Source organism: Barbus barbus (genome assembly GCF_936440315.1).
Source record: "Barbus barbus genome assembly, chromosome: 40".
NCBI lineage: Eukaryota > Metazoa > Chordata > Actinopteri > Cypriniformes > Cyprinidae > Barbus > Barbus barbus.
In genome coordinates, this window is record NC_136718.1 from 22,268,075 (window position 1) to 22,293,142 (window position 25,068).

Consider the following 25,068-nt stretch of genomic DNA (forward strand, 5'->3'; position numbering starts at 1 on the left):
TTAAGACAAACAACTGAACAGTTTTGAGGCAGATACAGCATAAAATTGGATTTGGTTCTGATTTGGGAATGTATGGAAGAAAACAACATTACTGTAGGTATTTCTGTTCCTCCACTCCCACCTTGTTTAACAAAATCACAGCCTCTTGGTTCAATCCAGTTATGTTGAAGGTGTCCCCTGCCTCTCCGTCCACGATCATAAAATCCATCCGAGCGTTTTCACCCAGGTCTGCATCTGTTGCCGACAGACGACCGATCTCCACCCCAGGCATGGCCAATTCAGAGACCGAAAATGACCACATACCTGCAGCAAACAGAGATGGTGTAGAAAATAATAAGGCAAAAACACTAAAATTAGAACACCATCATTAACCTCATTACATGTGTAAGGCATTCATACAACCCCCCTACAGCCATTTCAAATCAATCTGACCTCCATCCTCATCTATCTATCTATCTATCTATCTATCTATCTATCTATCTATCTATCTATCTATCTATCTATCTATCTATCTATCTATCTATCTATCTATCTATATATATATATATATATAAACACTGCAAAGGAATACATGCCTTGCCTTTTGTTCTCACAGACAGTTTTTCTGCAGTTATAAGACAGTTTAATAACTGGCTCTTCTGTCTTTGTGTGCGGCAGCTATATCGTGGGCCAAAAATAAAACTCTAAAAAGAGAAAACCTGCCTGAGTCTGTTTAAACCTAATTAGAGACAGCAAATAACGTAGGCAATCTACTGCATTCCATAAGAGAATGAAAAGTGTTTCTCATCTCACACGAGAGACATGCATCAGATATTATACCACGATCAATCACCATAACAAAAACAAATGTGTTGCCAAAGAGTTCTGAGTGGTTCTCAGTTAACTTTTATGTGGTTTCTAGGGTGTTTTGGGTGGTTGCTTACTGGATCAAGTCAAAAGAGTGATATTCTGGTCCATAAATACAGTTCAAGTGCAGTTTTATCAACTATAAGGCACGTTTGAATGCCTTCAAAAGTAACAGAGCACCTGTCCTAAAACAAAGTATGGGATTTGAAGAATCGTTCACGTTTGTACCACAAAAGGACCTGTTACTAAGTTTACTTAGTTCTTTAATTTAGATTAATTAATTGTATTGTATCAATCCCCAATTTTAAATATGAGTAAGAGTAAATGACATAAAAGCGCCACAAACAAAATCTATTTGATACAAACAGACAGACAGACAGACAGACAGACAGACAGACAGACAGACAGATAGATAGATAGATAGATAGATAGATAGATAGATAGATAGATAGATAGACAGACAGACAGACAGACAGACAGATGATAGATGGACGGACGGACGGACGGACGGACGGACGGATAGATAGATAGATAGATAGATAGATAGATAGATAGATAGATAGATAGATAGATAGATAGATAGATAGATAGATAGATAGATAGATGGGCGGATGGATGGATGGACAGACAGACAGACAGACAGATGGATAGATATAGAATTTCAAAAGTTTTCGAAACAGAATGTCTGAGGAGCATCACTACAATATTTGCTGCAAAAACACTAATTATAAATTCCGCAAATTCCAAACATGCTTTTGGAAAGAGGATATAAGAGAGATCCGAACAGAGAGTGTGATAGAAATATAAAGCAGGACACTGATGATTCCTTGCTTCTTTTAAGAGCCAGATTTGCTCCAGAACAGAAAATGAATCACGCAAACAACAAAGGCTGAGACAGTGTGATTCACCAGAGGCAGTTTGTGCCAGCTAATAACTCCTAACATTCATTAAAGCTGAGTGCAGCCAAGAGAAGATGATCACAGAAACACACTGTGGGAATACAATATGGCTTCTTTGCACAGTGTATTAACACTGTGTATTATTCAGAGGAGGAGAAAGGGATGAGGAGAGATTAGGGGAGAGATAGAAAGAACAAAAGAGGAAACGGCAGCAGGAGAGCCGGGAAACGAAAGGGAAAGGAGGCAGAGAGAGCGAAAGACAGAAAGCCAGAGAGTGTGTATTCATGTAGGAGGGAGGGAGGGAGAGGGTGGAAGATGTATTGTGTGTCTCCGAGCTGTATTTTTCAGCTGTGATTTTGCTGCGTACTGATGCAGAAAGCTCTGAACTTTAAATGAAATATTAATCGCGTGGATTTTGAAGAGAGGATCTGTAGAGAGGGCTGATGGAAGCCGTGGCACTCTACAGGCAGGCCGAAGCCCTCTGAAAGAGACGCAGCACAGATTATCATTATCTCTGGCACGGTGATAATAGTTGTCAGATTCATCAGCACCATAATCTACTTCATAATTATGATATGCACTACAATACTCTAGTCCTTCCTTTGAGGGCCTATGAGAGTCAATCTCCGTAGCGATCGCCATTAAACAATCATTGTTGTGTTTGGAATAAATATCACTACTCATTAGCTATGGGTCCCTGCAGCAGTTTTAAATACTCTATTACTGTTTGAGTGTACTTGGTAGGGCACATCACTAGTCCCACGGATGACATGCAATAATATTTCATAATTTACAGTACAATCAGTAATATTGTGAAATATTATCACAATTTAAAGAACGGTTTTCTATTTGAATATATGTTCAAATGTAATTTATTCCTGTGATGCAAAGCTGAATTGTTAGTTTCATCAGTGTCACATGACCCTCTTTGTTTAGATGATTAAATCTGGTTTGGGATGAGGGTAAAACAATAAAAACTACACATAAAGGCACTTGAAAAGCAGCAAAAATAAGCTTTATGTAAAACATGACCTTCATGTAAAAAGTTCAAATCAGTTAATTTTTTATAAAAATCAACATTAAAGTGTTTGAAGTTGTAGAAACACCCAAATATGACAAGGTTAAAGATAAAAGGCCAAACTAGGATTTGCTACTTGCTAGTCAGTGATAGTATTTGATGTCTTTTTTCCCAGGATAGAAATAAAAAGAACATTTTAAACATATCTGTTAAAAGTTTATTATAAAATAAAACTTCTTTATTGGCATCAATGGTTCCACGAAGAACTTTTAACATCCATGGAAACTTTCCATTGTGCAAAAAGTTCTTTACAGTGAAAATGATAAAGTTCTTCCAGAACAGATTTGGAGAAATTTAGCATTACATCACTTGCTCACCAATGGATCCTCTGCAGTGAATGGGTGCCGCCAGACTAAGAGTCTAAACAGCTGATAAAAACATCACAATAATCCACACGACTATAGTCCATCAAAGCGAAAAGCTGTGTGTTTGCAAGTAAGCAATCCATCAAGACATTTTTAACTTCAATCCATTGCTTCTGGCTAAAATGAGTCCTCTATCCATAATATTGCTTTCTCCAGTGGAAAAGTTGCCTTGTCTGCACTGTTTATTAACATTTCTAAACATGTGTGTCTGTGGACTTTGATCTGAGAGGACATCAGAGGAAGCATGATTATGAATTATAAAATGTTCTTTGGAGAACCCAAAATGATTCTTCTACAGAATCGCTGTGAACCCCCCCTCTTTGTAAACATTATTTTGAAGAGCTCAAGTGTAAAAGCTAACAAACACACACTAAAAGCCACAAAACTCCAATTTCGATTTCATGGGGTCCCCAGGAAGAGAAAAAAGTATTCTCTGTATCTTTGTTGGTGCAAACAATGCTGCGTGTTTCCTTGTTTCTGACTAACGAGGTGGAAAACTAGCAAAGCGAGCGGCGCTCCGGAACCAAACCCGGCAATTCCAACAAACACGAGCATTCTAATCTTTTCTGTAAACTTCAGAAACTTCAGCATTCAAAAACCCGGGAATCACTCACAAACAAGACAGGAAAACAGTGTGTTGGCATCTGTGCCTTTTTATCAGCGTCGGATAGATGTGGTTTGCATGCCTTTGACTGGAAATCACATTTTTCCTGTCTTTCTTTTAGACTAGGTTTTTTTTGCAGGTGTTTTACAGAAGCTCGGTCGAGTCTGAGCAGTTCTGGATGATGATTTATATCGCCAAAATGAGCTGACTTGTCTAACTCGGAAGGCCATGTTGAGTTACGAGTCCCAGGCTCGCGCCAACTCACCGAACCTTTCTTGCTCAGAGGTGACTCAAGAGGCACGAACGGCTCCGGGCTTTGTTTCCTCACTCACACACGCATTTATTAAAGCTGACAGATATGGACTGACAGAAACCCATAAGCCTTATCAAATCCACAGTCACTCACACTCACCTCTCAAACTTTGATATCTCACACACACAGCACATATACTGCAACAGTCTTATCTTCATAGAAATCATCAAATATTTCATGCACACGTACACACAGATGCTGCCTACGCCCAAGACACCAAACCACACTTTCATATCTTTCCTTCAAACACGCGGCGCAGAGGTTTTTAGCACTTCGAGAGAGCTGCACCGAGAATGAAAGCAGTCACGGATCAGGGGTCAGCGGGCGAAAGGCTTGTTTGAGAGACTCAGCGACACTATTTGCAACGCTGTGAATCGGCTCCTGAAATAGTATTCAAATGCAAAATGTAAATATATTAAAACTAAATATATTAAAAAACCTGATATTTTATTTATAGGCCTTTTTGCCTTTTATTATATAGGACAGGGGAGGAAGAGAGAGAAAGAACAAGATCAGAAAATGAACAAGCAGGTCATATTTGAACCAGCATTTCTGTGATCATGTGGCTCTTAAATGAGCAAATGAGCACATCGGCTGAATTCAGAATATCATAAATTACCATACCATACTATATGTGCCAGAAATAGCATGCTAGTATGCTCTCTATCCCTTGTGCCATTATATATCACTGTGTGACATTATAACTGATTAATTCTCTCTTGTGCAATGTAAAACAATCACATTTAATTGAATTAATTAAATTAAATCTATATTAATTCATCAATTTAATTGTGATTTAATGCATATCTTGACATTTTCTTAGAACAATTCACAAATTAAGATCATTTAAGATATTATTGTGGCAGAAAATATCAATAGACATTACAAAAAAGTTACTTTTGAAGACAATATATAGTTTATTTTATTTTATGACTGAACTTAGGCTGGTACTGATGTAGTACTTTCACTTAATTTTACAGATGCATTAATGTTATTTTGATAATGTCACCACATTTTAGTAAAGCAAAATATCAAATAACGCAAAACAAATCGATCAGGATCCACCTTGGCACTCAACTAGACAAATCAAGTCAGTCACATTAAAGGCTGATTTATACTTCTGCGTCGAACCTACGCCGTAGCCTTCATGCCGTAGGCTATGCATCGCTTTTCATTTATACTTCTTCGTCGTTGTCTGCGAGAGGTACATGTCATACGCCGTACTGCACATAGCCTCTGGCGCAGGTTCGACACAGAAGTATAAATCAGCCTTAAAGGGTTAGTTCACCCCAAAATGAAAATGCTGTCATTAATTACTCACCCTCATGTCGTTCCAAACCCGTAAGACCTTTGTTCATCTTCAGAACACAAATTAAGATATTTTTGATGACATCGGAGAGCTATCTGACCCTCCCATAGACAGCAACACAACTGAAATGTTCCCAGGTCCAGGAACGTAGTAAATACATCAGTCATGTGACATCAGTAGCTCAACTTCAGTTTTGCGAAGCTACGAGAATACTTTTTTTTGCGCAAAGAAAACAAAAATAACAATTCACTCAACCATTCTTCTCCCCCGAGTTACGTCTTCAGCCATTTTGAAGATTAATTAATGACAGAATTTTCATTTTGGCGTGAACTATCCCTTTAAGTCGCTTTGGATAAAAGCGTCTGCTGAATGACTAAACGTAAATTAAAATTAAACTTAAATATTAAACAAAGCTTAGAACTCAAAATATTAACAAAGTAGTTATAACAACTATGCCGGTTCTTTTTTGTGAATCAAATACATACATAAATTTATCACAACTTGGTTCTTTATAGTGAATCAAACACAGCGGCAGCGCGACCACAGTAGTCCAATCCCCAAAGAACAAATCTCAGGGCTCGCACGTCCCGGGGCTATTGGGTCTTCCTACCTTAAATACAGGGTTCGCATGCAATGTTCCCTCTAAGCTGAGCGACCGCGCAGAAGAAATAATGTGCCTCGTGCGCACAAAAATGAGTTGGGAAGCCATTTGATTGAATGCCGCCAGTAAAAGGGAAAGAATTGCAATGCTCGGGCAAACCGCTATAGAGCTGATGTCACGACAGAGTTAGAGCCGGTGAATGCCGTTTACAGGTTTCATAGAAAGAGAACGATATGCACCAAATGAGTCGCTGTAGAAACTGAATACTTCAATAGTTGCGATGCGCTCAAAACGAGAGACAACGCAAACACAATGACGTGAAATAATACGTCCTCATGTATTAAAGAAGAGTGGCTTGATTAAGTGCTGGAAATAGCGGAGGATGGGCAAAGAACGGTAAGAAAACTCTGAAACATGTACAGCCACACACAAGAGTATTGTACAAACTGTACTTCATAACGATGTTTAGACAGCTATAGAAGAACGTTTTTCACGTCATGTTCACGCTTTTTATATTTAACTTACAGATATCAGCTTAAGTTTTGCTTCAGTTTGTATTCCATTCTATTCTATTCTATTAGTTTAAATAGTTTGTTTTGATAATATATTATGCCTATATTATAGCCTCAAAAACAAGGTCAATTATTTATCAGGTTTTTGACTTTGAGTCTCTTGCTCATCAAGGCTGTATTCATTTAAAAAATACTGAAAAAAACTGTGATATAGTGAAATATTATTGCAATTTCTAATAATTGGTTTCCTATTTTAATACCTATACTTTAAAATAGCATTTATTTCTGTGATTAAAGCTGGATTTTCAGCATCATTACCCCAGTCTTCAGTGTCCCATGATCCTTCAGAAATCATTCTAATATGCTGATTTATTATCAGTGTTGAAACTGTTGTGCTGCTTAATATTTATTTGGAATCTGTGTTACTTTTTTCTTTGGTTCTTTGATTAATAAAAAGTTTAAAAGAACAGCACTTATTCAAAATAGAAATATTTTCTAACAATAGAAGTCTTTACTATCAATTTTATCCATTTAACACATCCTTGCTGGATAAAGTTTATTTAACTTTCTTTAAACTTTTTTAAAGTATCTTTAAAAAAGAAAAAAAAAAATGTTCTGACCCCAAACTTTTGAATACTTTATATTGTAACACAAAAACTCTATTTTGACAAAACACTGTTCTTTTGAATTTTTTTATATTTTAAAAATATCACTGGTCCCAAAAAATACAGTATAAAAAAAGCAGTACAAATGTTTCCAACATTGATTACAAATCAGCATATTAGAATGATTTCTAAAGGATCATGTGACACTGAAAATACTGCTTTGCTTCACAGGAATTAATTACATTTTAAAGTATATTCAAATTATTTTAAATTGCAATAAGAAATAAAAATAATAGCATAAGAAACCTCTTTAAAAAACTTTATTGATCCAAACTTTTGAACTACAGTAAAAATGTTTTCTCAGGTAACCTGGAATGTACATCATTTAGTTACATCAAGGGTCAAATATAAATAGTACATTAAAGTTAAGTTACACACGTTTTTGTGTGCGTGCTGTACAGGTCTGGTATAAAGAATGCTTTTGCTCAGGTGCCCGAGATGTCCGCCCAATAGAGAAAACTTTTGCTCAGCAAGAAATAAAATTAGAGGGAACATTGCTCCCACGGGTCCTTAAATTTGATACAACTAAACTGAAGAGTTTTTAAGGCCTTAGACATTTTTAAATACATTAAATGCTATAAGAAATAATTTTTAAAATTGCCTTAAATAGATTTTTAAGAATTCTGCAGATACCTTGTAAATAGTCAAATAAAACTCTTTCCTTGATATTCATTGATATTTGTGTATTGAAAATGTTTTTGATTGACGTTTATGCTCTTTATTTTATTTGGGCTACCAAAATCTGAAGAGTACCTGCCCAAAGGGCTACCAGGGATTTTGACATTTTGCGAGCCCTGAATCTTATGTCAGTTCTTTTCAGTGAAGCAAAAACACAGAGGGTGACTAATGTTGCATGAACCCCCAAACAAATGACTCTTAGGAGGGATTCTTTTTAATGAACAGTTAAAAATACTATTTACTGGTTTGAATCATTCTGAATCACTGAACTGCAAATATCATTTTTTGTCAGATTGTAGATTTATAGGCTATTTATTTATTTATTTAGTGATAAATAATGTTCCGTTATATAGTATATAGGCTACCTATACACATACACACAACTAAGTATAAGCAAGAGAGTGGTCCAAGAAACTGACCCTCTGACTGACCCTATAGTGTTGTGTACAGGATCAGAATACGAACTCCGTAAGAGAATCCAAATAGAAGTGTGTCCTGTTATAAGTGCTAAGTGAACCGCAAGACCTGAACAAGAATAAAAAATAAATAAACTTGGAGTGACCCATACTGCAAGTTTTAATTAAAATGAAGAAAAATGGGAAAAAATATTTCAATTTAATGCTCTAGCTCTTTTTTCCATTATCCGATTTTTAATTAGCCATTTGAAACTTATTTTAGGTTCATTTTTAAGCACGACCAAGTGTGTCATGCCCTGTTTTAATATTTTAATATTTGATATGGGTTGCGCAGAAATGGGTTTTAATGAAGTTATTACTTTATGATTTTTACTTGATATTTGCCACACTAAAACTTTATTACATATATTACAAACTTCATAAAGTTTTTTATATATTAAAAAAATCTTGGGTGACCAGGGGTCAGTGAATTACACTCCCCATTAAGAGTAATTTAATGGTTTTAAAATGTGCAGAAATTACCAACTGCAACTATTTTTTTACCAGTCTTATTTTTATTTTTTTGTAACCCCATTAATCAAAAAAGCCATAAGCGCTAGTTAGTCTATGAAAGTCCCTTCATATTTACTTCCCATATTGTAAACATGATAACATAAATACATTACCATTTCATCATAAATTCAAAGATGGTGCTCTTGCATAGTTGGATGCAGTGTTTGGGGATTCAGAATTTCAAGCAGCTGGTGAGACGAGGTGAATTCACCACTTCATTGGGTTTTAAACCGTTTTCACTGTCAAGCTGCTGCTTGCTTAATCACAAACCTATGGGGCTATTATGGAGTTTGAAGTATGAATCAGCAGTCACGGTGAAAAATGTGATTGAACAAATCTCAAAAAGTTTCATGAATTAATCCGGTTAATCTACCAATTATTAATCCTGTTCAAAAGATCACATATTTTCACATACGATTTGGTATGTTGCCTCCTCAAGCATCGAAACGTCTCTGTTCTTTGGTTTCCGAGCATGCCCTACATCTGAGTTCTTCACCACATTGTCTTTATGATTATAGTTTTTAAAGAGCAGTTTACTCTATATTGAGATTTTATTTTATTTCAGCTTCATTTCGTTGTTTTAAATAATAGAAACAAACAACAGTTGGTTTGAGCGCGTGTGATTCGAGAGATTGATTCAGAGAGTCGATGAACACAAGTGAATCTATAATTGAAGCATAACAGATATGATACGCCGTAATATTCAGCTAACGTTATTACACATTTCTAGGGAAATAATCCATTTCGAACAGTTCAGACTGGCGATTAAATTTATGCAGCTAAGTAATTGTGTACGTCATGACTCTCTAGTGTACGACTGATAAGATCGCATCCCAATCACACAGAATATAATACAGCAGACGCAAGTCGGTCCCTCATGTGTCATCTTCTGACATCACGCCCACAGTCTCCAAACCACCACTCACGTCTTTGAGCTGTCAATCAATTACTGCAATAAGAAGGCATCCGCAGCATGAATAGTACACGTGTAATAAGCTCGCTGCGGCTAACAAGTGGACAGAAGTGCAGTCAGGAAAATAGGCCAGTGTGATTTAAAGTAGAAGAGAAATAAAGCATGAATCCATTTCAAAAGGTTACATCATGTCACACACAAACCTGAACGCCCACATCTCTTCCTGCTGGATGTGGAAACAGCACTTGTGATGTTAGCAAACAGTGCACTGCGTGTCATTAGAGCAACTAATGGACAGCGTGTATGCTGACGGGGATATAAGGAGCCCACACTGCGACTCTTTGATCTTCACAACAAAATAGTTATTGAATTTAGAGTATATAGTATGCTCTGAAAGAGAGCTCATGGAAAATAAATGAGACTAGACTAGACTAAGACTGAAACAAAACAGAGAACTCTAGACAGGACCAGATTATGAGTAGACCAGATAATACTAGAGTAGAGTAAAAGTGTTTACATGATTTACACACTATTGTAATTATTAATAAAGTTTTGAATGAGCTTTCATATTTTTAGTTTACATTTTAATTTTTGTTTATTTTGTTATGTGCTTTTGTCATTTTCTTTTTGTTTTAAATATTTCTATTTAGCTACAATTTATTTTAGATTTCGTTTTTAGTCATTTTAGTACTTTAATTTTATTTCAGTTCGTTTTCGAGGCAACGTTCAATTTTTTTTCATTTAATATTTGTTTAATTTTCTTTTAAGATTTATGTCAATTAATGATACTAACCTAGTTTTCGTTAACTAAAACAGATTAGATGACTAGAAAAGAACAAAGTTATGTACACTAGACTAGAAAATAAACAGTGTGATGTACTAAAATAGAATAGAAGAAAGTTAAGTAGACTAGAATATACTAGTACAGACAGAGTAGACTGGACTAGACTAGACCAGACCGGATTAGATGATTAGAATAGAACAAGTATACTAGAAAAAACAAACAAAAAAACAGTGCAGTGAAGTAGAATAGAACTGGTCAGACTAGGCCAGATTAAATGAGATAATACAATTGAATAAATAGATTAGAGTAGATTATACTAGAACAGACAAAACAGCAGAACAGCGAACACTAGACTAGACTAGACTAGAATAGAATAGAATAGAAAAGTGGTGTGGTGTAGACTAGATTAGATATGATCCTTCATAGAATAGAATAGAATAGAATAGAATAGAATAGAATAGAATAGAATAGAATAGAATAGAATAGAATAGAATAGAAAAGTGGTGTGGTGTAGACTAGATTAGATATGATCTTTCATAGAATAGAATAGAATAGAATAGAATAGAATAGAATAGAATAGAATAGAATAGAATAGAATAGAATAGTGGAGTAGATTAGATATCATCCTTCACAAAGTATAACAAAACAGAACAGAACAGAATAGTGGAGTAGATTAGATTAGATATCATCCCTCACAGAGCAGATCATAACATAACAAAACACAACAGAATGGAATAGAATAGAAAATTTTTGAAGATTAGAAATAAACTAGACTAGAACATAACCCAGTACACTAAACTGGACTAGACTAAATCTGCCCAGATTAGAATAAAACAAAGCTTAGTAGACTAGTTTAGAACAGCTTACAATAAAATTAAATAGAGAATAGAATAGAATAGAATAGAATAGAATAGAATAGAGGAGTAGACGATCCTTCATAGAATAGTAAAGTAGATAGACTAGACTAGAAAATAACAAAGTAACCTGGACTAGACTAGATCAGACAAGACTACAGACTATATAGCTAGAAAAAAAATCTCAGTAGACTAGACTAGAACAGATTAGATGAAAAATAAGCAGTGTAATAAAGTACAGCAGATTACAAGAATAGATTACAACAGAAAAGAATACGTTCAACAGAATGAACAGTAGACTAGAGTAGACAGACTAGAGTAGACTGGTTTTTTGATGTGTTCTGGAGCAGGGCTGGATGTGTGACTCACTTTGAGTGAAGCGGGGCGGGTTGTCATTGACGTCACTGAGGTGCACAGTGAGAGTGGTGGTCCCTGTCAGACCCCCTTGATGGCCACCCATGTCTCTTGCCTGGAGCACCACCTGGTACTGCGCCTGAGCTTCCCTGTCCATATCAGGGACCGCTGTGCGTACGATACCTGCCGAGAGAGACAGAGACAGGAACAGATCACTCAGAGCAAACATCACTTTGCTTTGGCAATACTAAGCACCGTTCATGCCAGTAAGGTAATTAGGTAAAACTGGAGTGAATTAAAAGGAATTACATTGAACATCCTACACCTCACACTGCTGTCCTGCCCTGAGTTTCATTCACAGAAACTTTAGCAGAATACAGATCTGACTGCTTCTGATGGGTCAGACAGATATTACAGTAGATGGAACTGTCACTTGTTCTTACATGCCAGTGAATATTGTACATTGATTGTACATCTATTTATTGTGCATATGCCTTGCAAACTTAAATCTTTGGTTTTCTGTGATGTATTCTACACTGTTGTTGCTGATCCTGCTGATTTGTGACCAAAATAATTTGATCTAGCTAGGGAACATAGATGAATTTGCAAAAACGACATATTAGTCTTGAAAGCATGAGTCAGAATATGCTGAAAAATACAAACCAATCAAAAATATTTTGCCCATGTCATCATTTCACAGCAAAAGTGTGTTCATGAATCTGTGGGGATAAGGATGAAGGTTGTTTGCTAAGTTTTGTTGAAGGTTTTTTTAATCAATTTTTTATGTTTTTGTCTCACCAAGTCTGTGTTCATTTGATCTAAAAAAATAAAATATAAGAACATATATATATAAATGTATATGTGTGCATTTCAAAAAAGTTATAAGTTGACTTGCATTTTAATGAGTCAAATAAGCATTTGATCCCCCCAAGATTTCTGGCTCCCAGGTGTCTTTTATACAGGTAAGGAGCTGAGATTAGGAGCACTCTCTTAAAGGGAGTGCTCCTAATCTCAGTTTGTTACCTGTATAAAAGACAACTTGTCCACAGAAGCAATCAATCAATCAGATTCCAAACTCTCCACCATGACCAAAACCAAAGAGCTGTCCAAGGATATCAGGGACAAGATTGTAGACCTACACAAGGCTGGAATGGGCTACAAGACCATCGCCAAGCAGCCTGGTGAGAAGGTGACAACAGCTGGTGCGATTATTCGCAAATGCAAGAAACACAAAATAACTGTAAATCTCCCTCAGACTGGTGCTCCATGCAAGATCTCACCTCGTGGAGTTTCAATGATTGTGAGAACGGTGAGGAATCAGCTCAGAACTACACGGGAGGATGATGATCTCTGTCAATGATCTGAAGGCAGCTGGGACCATAGTCACCAAGAATACAATTGGTAACACACTACGCCGTGAAGGACTGAAATCCTGCAGCGCCAGCAAGGTCCCCCTGCTCAAGAAAGCCCATGTACAGGCCCGTCTGAAGTTTGCCAATGATTCAGAGGAGAACTGGGTGAAAGTGTTGTGGTCAGACGAGACCAAAATCCAGCTCTTTGGCATCAACTCAATTCGCCGTGTTTGGAGGAGGAGGAATTCTGCCTATGACCCCAAGAACACCATCCCCACCGTCAAACATGGAGCTGGAAACATTATGGTTTGGGGGTGTTTCTCTGCTAGGGGACAGGACAACTGCACCGCATCAAAGGGATGATGTACCGTCAGGGCCGGGGCATTGAAAATGGATCGTGGATAGCTATTCCAGCATGACAATGACCCAAAACACACGACCAAGGCAACAAAGGAGTGGCTCAAGAAGAAGCACATTAAGGTCCTGGAGTGGCCTAGCCAGTCTCCAGACCTTAATCCCATAGACAAGCTGTGGAGGGAGCTGAAGGTTCGAGTTGCCAAACGTCAGCCTTGAACCCTTAATGACTTGGAGAGTACCTTCAAAGAGGAGTGGGACAAAATCCCTCCTGAGATGTGTGCAAACCTGGTGGCCAACTACAAGAAACATCTGACCTCTGTGATTGCCAACAAGGGTTTTGCCACTGAGTACTAAGACATGCTTTGCGAAGGGATCAAATAATTATGTGACTCATTAAAATGCAAATCAATTTATACATTTTTTTAAATGCATTTTTCTGGATTGTTTTTGTTGTAATTCTGTCTCTCACTGTTAAAATAAACTTACAATTAAATTATAGACTGATCGTTTCTTTGTCAGTGGGCAAACGTATAAAATCAGCAGGGGATCAAATACATACATCCATCCATACATATATATATATATATATATATATATATATATATATATATATATATATATATATATATATATATATATATATTTTTTTTTTTTTTTTTTTTTTTTTTTTTCAGGATTATTGATGAATAGAAAGTTCAAAAGAACAGCATTTATTTGAAATAGACATCTTTTGTAACATGAACAATTTCTTTACTCTCTTTTGATCAAATTAATGCATTCTATTTAAATGAAAGTATAAATTATTATTACTATTAAAAAGTATTATTAACACTTTTGAATGGTAGCGTATAGTGTACACATTTAAAATAAATACATAAAGCATTTTTTGTAAAGAAAACAACATTTTAATGGACAAAATATTTGATATAAAAAACTCATTATTTAATATTTCTAGCAAATTTAAAAAAAATTATTCTTTTGTGCTGAAGCCTTGAAAAAATAGAACAGAATCTAGTCAATATTCATGATCTTGAAAATAGAATAATTTAAATAATAAAATACTGTAGAATTCAATCATCAACGTCCACTTGCTAGTCGTATAGAATGTAGAAAATAATACAGAATACAAAAGAAAACTTTATCTGTTTTCATTATGTAGTAAATAGAATATAGTTAATAGTATTGAATAGTAAAAACGATTACAAACTATTCAAAAAACGATTGAATGGTCAACAGAAGTGATTAGAAAATGGGATACAAATTAATAAAAACTTTTGCAGAATGCAACAGGAAACCAAATTCCTTTCAATTGTTTTTCAGTGAAAACATTGTGTTTTTAGGTCTCATGATCATTTTTGATGATTTAAAATCATTATGACTCATCCCGCAGGGCTCTTATAAATTCACTTGACCGCTGCGAGTTCTTTTTTCAAACATCACTCAACCTTATTCTTGTACTTCGACAGATACGTTATGAGCTGAGTGCATGTGTCTAATGATTCTGCTGGACAACAGCCCAACAAACTTCTTGAAGAAATAACCCTTTACTTAAGGGGGTCATGAAATGGAGCAATGCATGTTCTTGATACTTACACATATAAGAGGTTCAGAACTCAAACCTAACTGCAGTTTAAAATATTATTCTATATTATTAACATTATTTTCTACCCTTATGAAATGCCCAGATTTGAAATCAGGAGAATCGTGACTTCATGTAATCAAGAAGATGCGTACTGAACAGCTCATGTCTGTCCATCAATCGCAAAAGCGAAATTGATGTTGAATAAAGATATCGCGCCAGATCATCAAACTCAGATGTTTTTCTGTCAGTGGGTGTAAAGAAACTGCACCTCCAAAAACTCTGCATAGCTTTCCTAAAGAGCCAAGCATTAGAAATGCATGGCTGAAGTTTACTTTTAAATGATGTGCCTGAGCAACTGAAATATAACATTTTTGTTAGTTCTTCACATTTCACAATAGGCTGTTTTGTCCTTAGTGACAATGCAGGCAATTGCATTTATTTTACAAATGTTTGTATTAAACATCAAACCAGAATTTAACACTATGAAGACAGTGTATGATTATTTGAGTGTTGCTAATACAATCAGTACATACCCACACACATGCAGCGTCTTTTGTAAAACGTCAAGTAATAATAGTACTTTAAAACCAATATACCGAAAATAAAGCAAGTGAAAGCAATTACCATACTGAGACAGACTGTTGCAATCGTTGTGGTTGCATTACATTGTTCAGTTTCTTCTGCCTCGGGCTCAAATATATATGGCTCTAACACAACGCTTGCCATCTTGAGTATCAAAACACATGACATGCTGTAAAAGAGGGGGTGTGGATACAGTGTGATGAAGCTAGCCAATCACAGCAGTACGTGTTTACTTCTGTTTCTGTAAGAGGTAAAGCCCCTTAAAATTGAGATTTTTTCACAGAAAGTGAAAATAAGGGTGGAAAACTCTTTTTTTTTTTTTTTTTTTTTTACAAACATTGGACCTGTTTTGGTGCAAAAAAACATTGCAGACTTTAGGCCAGAAAGCTCTCGGATTTCATCAAAAATATCTTAATTTGTGTTCCAAATATGAACGAAGGTCTTACAGGTTTGTTAGCGACATGAGGGTGAGTAATTAATGACAGAATTTTCATTTTTGGGTGAACTATCCCTATAAGGTTAGCCGCAAAAATAAATCACTGATGTTTCACTGCATGTCTTTAATAAAGTAGATTTGGGTAAAGGTGCTATATGTAATTTTATAGTATAATATATCTGCAGAAACATGCTCAAGTTCACATAATTGTTTCTCTGATAGACAATGTTACTGCCAGTTATTCTACTTTGAAATGTGCGTTCCATGTCGGAATGTATGTTTTTTGTTTTGGCCTTTGTGATTCCACCCACTGCCAGTTTACACAATAGTATTTCGACACCATGGGTTGCCAGTTGGTGGAAAACACAACATTTGGTACCATTCACACAGAATGTGTCTTTGCATCTAAAAAAACGAGATACAGCACTCAAGAATGGTTTTTAAAAAAGCACAGTGCAGAATGCCTCCTCTGTCATGTTGCCTTCAAATAAAACAGTTGCAATGCCAAATTTGAACCACAGTACCTATTTCAACTACTAGCTGTCAATATTACTTACCACACCTTTGATGCCAAAAGAGGGTCTGCACTGACGCAAGCTTGCGTTGATGTAAAATTGACCTTTTATAAACTAATCTTCAGAGACATAAAATAAAAAATCTGCATTTCATCACCCTTTAAAAATGAAAAATATTGCATTTCTAAGCATAAAGAATAAAAGCAAACACACACCTGACTGCGGGTCCACAGTGAAGTACTGCTGGCCTTGAATCACTGAATACACAAGTTTGGCACTATTCCCATACGTTGGGTCATCAGCATCTGTGGCTGTCACTTGAATAACCGATGTGCCTAGGGAAAGAGCGAGAGGAGAGACGAAATAAAGAGATATTTTTGACAAACTCAAGGTTCAATGAGCATGTGACCCTCCGTCTTTTATTCCAAACACAGCTGACAGCAGTCAGAGGGCATTTGTGTGTGTGCAGCCGAGCGCAGTACCGATGTTGGCCATCTCAGGGACGGTGGCGCTATACAGGCCACCCTGGAACACAGGCGGGTTGTCATTGATGTCTTGCACACGGATGATGAACTGGGATGAAGGCTCCAGGGCTCGGCCGGTCTGTCGGTCTGTTGCCGTGGCGATAAGGCGGTATTGGTCCTTTTCCTCACGGTCTAGGGGTTTGGTGACGTGGATGTTCCCCGTTTTGCTGTCAATGACAAACACCGAACCGGCCCCCTCACCTTTTAATATGTATTTGGTTCGTCCATCACCTCTGTCCACACTCGAATGAAGCTGGAGGAATGAAGAAAATATATGTCAGAAAATTCTCAAAGTCATCAACAAATTCCATTTTTTATGAAGCCTGTATGTACAGTATAAAAGGCACTGATAATCGTATATGATATACAGTGTATTCCAACTGTTTTCACAATACTTTCATATATAATGTATTATATTCTAATAATTTGGTTGAAGACAGCTAATTAATATATTTTAGCACAAATAATTAAATTATGTTCAAACACATATTATTCCTGAATGCTTAAAGAATCAGTACCATATAAAGATGCAAGTGATTCAGTAATATTAATATTTATATTATCTATTATTTTTTATGTGTGCTGTCATTTGATATTAGGGGTGATTGAACATGCAAACTCAATATTAAAAATAAATTAAAAACTATTATTAAATTCAACATTATAATCTTTCTCAATATAAATATATTAATAGTAGTGGCTTTCAAGATGATTTAAAGAAATATAACTTTCACTGCTTATTACTGTTGGCACATATACCATTAAAAATGTATGGTCAGTATGATTTTTTTTTTTATAATAATAATAATTATTATTATTATTATTTTATTCAGCAAGGCTGCACTGGGTTTACATTTTAAATCACATTTTGAAATATATTGAAATAGAAAACAGTTATTTTAATTTGTAATAATATTTCACAATATTACCATTTGTACTGTATTTTTGATCACATACAATAAATGAAGCCTTGGTGAGTATTAGAGACATTAAAATAATCTTACCAACCCCAAACTTTTAAACAAATTGCTTAAGCCACATACACATATTTATTTCTTATTCATAAATATTTGCTGCATACCTGAAAGATTGCAGGTAGATCTAAAGTAGACTTTGAGATATGAAGAACAATATCCCCTAAATTTATAATGCATTTTATGCACAGGCACCACAGAAGGTGTTACCAAAATCTAATGCTATTTTCTCACTTGGCTAATATTTTTTCTAAAAAAACATCCCGTGAAGATAATGACTTAAGAGACCAACTGGTTCCATGTGAATAAATGACTCCATGAGGTAATGAGATGTGTTTGTTGTTTTCAGTAGCTGAGACCCTCTAAGGCCAAACCACACAAATTTAATATCAGAGTATAAAAAAATGATATCGGGAAAAACTGGCCATAATAAATAAGCAGCTTCCTCATTTTTTCAGCCATTGCTAATAAAAAGGCATTTGCCTTTTAATACTTTCCGACAAAGTTATAATTGCTCTGGTTGAGCTCTGGGCAGGCAGACTAATCCAGGATCACTGTGAAAGGGCACCTTTCACCAGGGGCTAAAAAAGACCTCTGTATCCAGATATCCAGTGTGCCTGATACGAGGAACACCAGGTGTTTTTGGACTGATAGGGGGCTGATGATTGGCCGGGCAGAAAATTCATTAGCTCAGCCGACCAATAAAGTCAGAGGGGAACTGTGAGGAACATGAACATGAATGTGCCAAATAAACCTGTAAAAACAAACATGCTTTGGCTACGTAGATCACAGTAGAATAGAAGCTGCACAATGCTCACTGCATACTACAGTCTATTTGAATTTAAATATGGAAACATAACACAGCCTGTCATCACTGCAAATAAATAATGATTAAAAGGGTTATTTTGCATTTTTAATCCAGAAAATCATTCTAACGCTTGGCAGATTAAATAATGATTCATAATGACATTAAAAATCATGGGTGATATTAGTTTATGGTTATATATATATATACCCTAAAAGAAGACTATTAAAAAGAACTAAAATGCATAAGGACTTCACTGAAACAACATGAGCCGCTTTTCCACCGAAATTACCTGGAACAATTTGTCCCAGGAACTTTTTTCCCCCCAGACCTGTTGCCTTTTGCGTTTACCCAAAACGAATTACATCTTATGTTTAACCACTGCAGAGACATAAGAGCCAGTGGTAAATGTCAGAAGGACTAGCCGAGGGTATGCTCCTCTCAGTGGTATACATGAGCACTGAGCGCCCTTTGATCGCGTGGAGCTCACGTCTCCGAAATCGGCGAAGCACATTTTCAAATAGGCGCTGTCTTTATAAATAAACCACAGATTTGAGTTTTAAACAACTAACCTATATTATTGCCTGAAATACTTCTAAAACTACATTTCATGACACAATAACAATATTTAAAAAAATTATGCGAATATGATTGATGATGGTTCCAATACAATACTGCGTGAACTCAACCAATCAGCATGTCCAGCACCCAAGACCTTTGAAAAAGTACTACCTCGCGAGCAGGGATTTTTTGTTACCTGAAACTTTAATTAGACCCTGGTTTCTGTGGTGGAAACACACCGAGTACCGGCCCAAAGTCCCTAGTTCCTGGGGAAAGTTCCTGCGGTGGAAACAGGGCTATGGATGCAAATAAATTACCGACTCATTTGTTGAAAAGGTTCATTTGTATAACCTGTGCAAACTGATGCACTAAAAGGAATTGGACCCTTCAACGCTACATACAAAGATGCTTTTAATTGTTCTTTTCATTTGACTAGCAGAATTTGCAAACTTTAAGAGCAATAGCATTTTAATAAATAAACAAACAAATAAAATATAATATCATAAATAATATCAAACCACACATTTAAAACTATCGTTGTAATTTTTAAGTAGTGACTGAATGGTTAATTTATATATGTGACCCTGGACCACAAAACGAGTCATAAGTTATTTTTTAATGTGCGAAAATTTCAGACTCAGTGTGTAATATGACCTTTACTTCGTCGTACCAAACCCGTAAAAGCTTCATTCGTTTTCAGAACACAATTTAAGATATTTTGGGTGAAAACCGGGAGGCTTGTGACTGTCCCATTGACTGCGAAGTAAATAGCACTGTCAATGCCCAGAAAAGTATGCAAGACATCGTCAAAATTACATCACCGTAATTTTACAGCTACAAAAATACTTTTTTTACGCAAAGAAAACAAAAAATAACTTGTAAAACAGTGAAAAGTATTCATGTAGCTTCGTAAAATTACGGTGACGGAATTTTGACATAACATCATTTTTGACGATGTCTTTCATGCTTTTCTGGGCCTTGACAGTGTTAATTACTTGCCAGTCAATGGGACAGTCACAAGCCTCCCGGTTTTCATCCAAAATATCTTAAATTAATGTTCCGAAGGCGAACAAAGCTTTTGCGGGTTTGGAATGACATGGGGGTAAGTGATTAATGAGTAACCCATACTCTATACCCATACATATATGAGGGTGGAGTAACTCTTTAACAAATGTAGAATCGCTGCTATGCATAGTTCTTAACCCCAACACTGCAGGCTACTAAGAAAAAAAAACATTAAACTATTGTACAATCAAGCTACTTTCAGTATGTGGGCAATATCTGTTTATCTGCACACTGCAGATGCACTGTAGTATGAACAGTATGCTAGTATTGTGACATAACCGTTTTCTGGATTTCCCCCTCACCCCCACACACATACACAATGGCAGTCTACATGTCCATCTGTGTTTTCCTCATCTTCTCCTCTCAGCTGTTTGCCTCTCACCCTCTTTGTCCATCTGTTTCACACTCTCCCTCTCTCTCCGTCTTTCTGTTTGTCCATCTGTTTAACCCTCATCTAACAACTCTCTGTCATTTTTATCCATCCATCCATCTTCCAGTCCTATGGAAGCCCGCACGTTTTCGACAGCTAATAATACTCTGCCTTTGTCTGCGTATGTAAGTGTGTGTGAGGGAGGAGAGGAGAGTTTAACGGGAATTAAGTTATTATTTCTAAGCTGGGTCAGGGTGAGAGAGAGAAGTGAGCTGACGGCCAGCTAGAGGGAGCTGAAGGGATTATTCATCCTTCAGTCGGGTCTCTTTCTCCGTCTTATCTTTGTCTTGTTCTCACAGCTTTTTGGAGTAGTACTTCAGTACAGAAGGAGTGTGTGTGTGGTCAGAAGAAGGCTTTGCAGTGGTTTCCCATCCTGTGATCACACTAACGCTTGGCATGCTGGGAAACTGAAGTGGGTTGAGGGAGCTTGTGATTAAAGGAGCTCTTAGGTTCTTTCCTCCTGCATCTAAAATATCTTCCCCCTGCTTTTAGTCTTAAAAAAGTGACAACTTTCTGTCTTTTTCCTTTCTTTTTCAATTCTTTGACTCTCTCCCAACCCATTTCTCTGTACTTTTTAGACTTTCACACTGCTTTTTAGACTCCAAGACGTCAAACACACTCCCATATCTTCAGCACAAATATACAGCAAGTACAGACAGTACCCTGTGGTGCACATATACTAGATTGATAGAGACTTGTCTTGACTGTCTGGTACATGCTGCAGCTTATTTTGGTCAAAACTTGCCCAGTGACCACTCACAGATCGCTCTATTTAATGGTAGGGCTATCTGAGACATTATACCATATTAACATGGAAAAAATGTTGTAAATAATAGCATGGCAGTCTCAAACTAAACGCTAAATATATTTCAATGATTTGATAATAAACTTGTAAAATTCAAGTCCAGTAATACTATATAAAAAATAATACTAATAAAAACAATACAAATAAAACAAAAAGATGCAAAAAACTACTCTTATAGCGCTTCCGACCTTTTGTGTTCTATTTCTATTCTATTCTATTCTATTCTATTCTATTCTATTCTATTCTATTCTATTCTATTAATCTTATTATTCATTATTCATCAAGCTTGTATTACCCATAGTTTCTTGCAGAAACACACACATATAAATATATACTGTAGAAATGCATGCATTGCTGGACCCGTCTTAACCAATCTGTGCATTGATCATCCCTCATTATCGTGCATTTTCCCTCATCACCACACAAACACCAGCTCTGTACCGCTGTGCATCTGACAGCATGGATATTTAAATATACAAATTAGCCCTGAAAATACCTTAATACACACACACACACAGATGCATTTGCATACGTCAGACCGGAGCTGTATATTCAGTGATGGCAGCGCTCAGCCGTAGCAGAACATGACTGCACAAGCTGTCAGACTGTTTAAAATAAGTGAGGTAAGAACATGGATTCATAATCCCATATTAACACTCGTCCATCTATGGAACACACGCTCGCTGGAGGAATAACCCTGCATTAACTCACACAGATGCTATGTTTGCAACGGACTTACTTCATGCTATTTCAAATATATATATACAGTATATACACTTTAGGACAAATCAGTTCAGAACGGGGAAAGGCTAATCAAAAATTATTGGCTAAGTTTGCTGTCATAAATTGAACTTGTTTAGATGAAATATAATAATAAAACTGCTTTTTTAACTATAGGTGGGGCCTCTTTTGCAAAATTATAACTTTGCATTTGTACACATATTTAGCATAAGAATGATTCACCTCTTGACGGTCTGATCAAAAATTCAGTTGAAAAAGGAATGTTGAAAATGATGTTGATATTATTTCCAGTTCAAGTTACAATCTATTTAAAGTAATTCAATTACAGTAATAAGTTATACAACAAGATGCTAACACAAAGTAAAAAAAGTAGAAGGGTTTTTAATGTCTTTGAGAGAAGTGTCTTATGCTCATCAATTCTGCATTTCTTTGATTCAAAATACAGTAAAAACATTAATGTTGTGAAAAATTATTACAATTTCAAACAAACTCTTTCTATTTGAATATATTTTAAGATGTAATTTATTCCTGTGATGCAAAGCTGTATTTTCAGCATCACTACTCCGGTCGTCAATGTCACATGATTCTTCAGAAATCATTCTAATACGCTGATTTAATGCTGAAGTAACAGAAATGAATTATTATTTATGTTGAAAACAGTTGTGCTGATTGGAAACCATGAAACATTTATGTCCAGAATCCAGGATATAAAGTTCAAAAGAAAAACTTTTTTTAAGAATGAAAATCTTTTGTAACATTATAAATGCCTTGCATAAATGCCTTGCAAGTGTCCTTGCAGAATAAAAGTATTAATTTCTTTAAAAAATAAAAATCTTACTAAACCCACGCTTTTATATATCTACCAAATCATATAGTTTATTGTTTCAAACCACAGTATTTTTCTGGCACAAAAGCAATTGGGATTTTTGAATGAATGCATGCATGAACAGCTCCTAATTAGTGCGACAGCATCAAACTGGAACAGTTTCATTTATACTAAAAACAACCAATAAACTAAAAACACCCTTATATATTTATAAAATTAAAAATAAAACTGATGTAGAAAAAATGATGTGATTTAAGGCGACAAAGAACTAAAATGTTCCAAAGCAACAAGGTTGTAAACATTTCAAGAGGAAGTTCATAAACAAATAAAATTCTGTCATTTCTCACCCTCAAGTTGTTCCAAGCCTGTATGAATCTCTTTCTTCTGTTGAAGAGAGAATAAGATATGTTGAAGAATGTTGGTACCCAAACAGCTGCTGGTCCCCACTAGTATGAAAAATAAATTACTATGGAAGTCAATGGGGACCAGAATCTGTTTGGTTACCCACATTCTTCAAAATATCTTCTTTTGTGTTTAATTTGCAATTTCCTAGGGTTACTTGAAAGGGAGAGTGTTTCATTAATTCCTCAAGTCACTTGACTATAAAAGCTGTGCACAACACAATGTGACACAAAAGCCAGCAAAGTGGCATTTTGTCACGCTATACTACTACTTTTTGGAAAACAACAGCATTTTGAACAGCTGAACTGTTGTTACATTACTGATCACATGTATTGTATAGCATTAGGACTTTCAGTTAGCACAGTGTGGTATTGTGAATACACCCTGAGACACTCATACCATGTACTGGTTGGTTTAACATTTGAGAGGCATGAAGGCTTTTGATCATAATAAGAGCTCTGAGGTACGCCGAATGCTTTTCTTTAGTGCACTCTGAAGCCATTTGTAGTCAAAGAGAGTATGTATGTGTGACAGTGAGAGGAAGAGGAGGAGTCGCTCTTCTGAAGAAAGAAAGGGAGAATAACACAGAACAAAGCATTCGGGTAGATCTCAAAATCAGCTCTAATAGATATTAGCACCAGTCAGAGCAGCAAGACCCGGCAGAACTGAGGAGTGTGAGAGACAAACATGTTTATTCTGACATTAGAGAGAAAGGACGGACATGATCAGCGGGTCTGCAATTATGCCGAGATTGTCGGGCAATTTTAACCAGTGCAACAGAAACTAAAAACAGATCTTTAGAAACTGAATAAAGCTGTCAGGAGGCATTTACAATCATCTAAATGACTGTATGGCATGCAAAGGACTTAGTGTATCATATAAAATCTTACTTCTCAGCTGTAAAATATTAAAATACTATTGATATATATGTATATATAAAGTGTGTACCATTCAGAACTGAATTGAGAATTCCTTTTTAGCTCCTGCATTTGAACTGAATCCAAACTGAGGAAGCTTTATATATGCATACTGTATATATTTATATAATAATAAAAAAAAAATAATAAGGCAGAATTGCAATTTGAATTTCAATGTAAGAACATAATTATATAATTAAATTAAATTAATGTAACTCCTTTTAATATTTAAAAAAATATTATATAAATATATATTAAAAGAAAGGTTGAAAAGCCTTGATAGATAGATAGATAGATAGATAGATAGATAGATAGATAGATAGATAGATAGATAGATAGATAGATAGATAGATAGATAGATAGATAGATAGATAGATAGATAGATAGATAGATAGATTGATTCCATGGCCGAGCAGCTGCACACAAGCCTCACATCACCAAGTGCAATGCC

General features: G+C 35.8%; 1 protein-coding gene across 1 annotated transcript in view; it reads right to left on the reverse strand.

Annotated features, from left to right (window-relative positions):
* LOC306859385 (uncharacterized protein) overlaps window positions 1-25,068 on the reverse strand; it is a gene marked incomplete at both ends in the record, with an annotated part of 53,340 nt that overhangs the window by 17,374 nt on the left and 10,898 nt on the right. Inside the window, 4 exons of the mRNA XM_079400399.1 lie at window positions 122-303; window positions 11,759-11,926; window positions 16,783-16,902; window positions 17,050-17,344. Of these exons, the coding sequence (XP_079256525.1) occupies window positions 122-303; window positions 11,759-11,926; window positions 16,783-16,902; window positions 17,050-17,344 (765 nt within the window). The remainder of the gene's footprint in view (window positions 1-121; window positions 304-11,758; window positions 11,927-16,782; window positions 16,903-17,049; window positions 17,345-25,068) is intronic.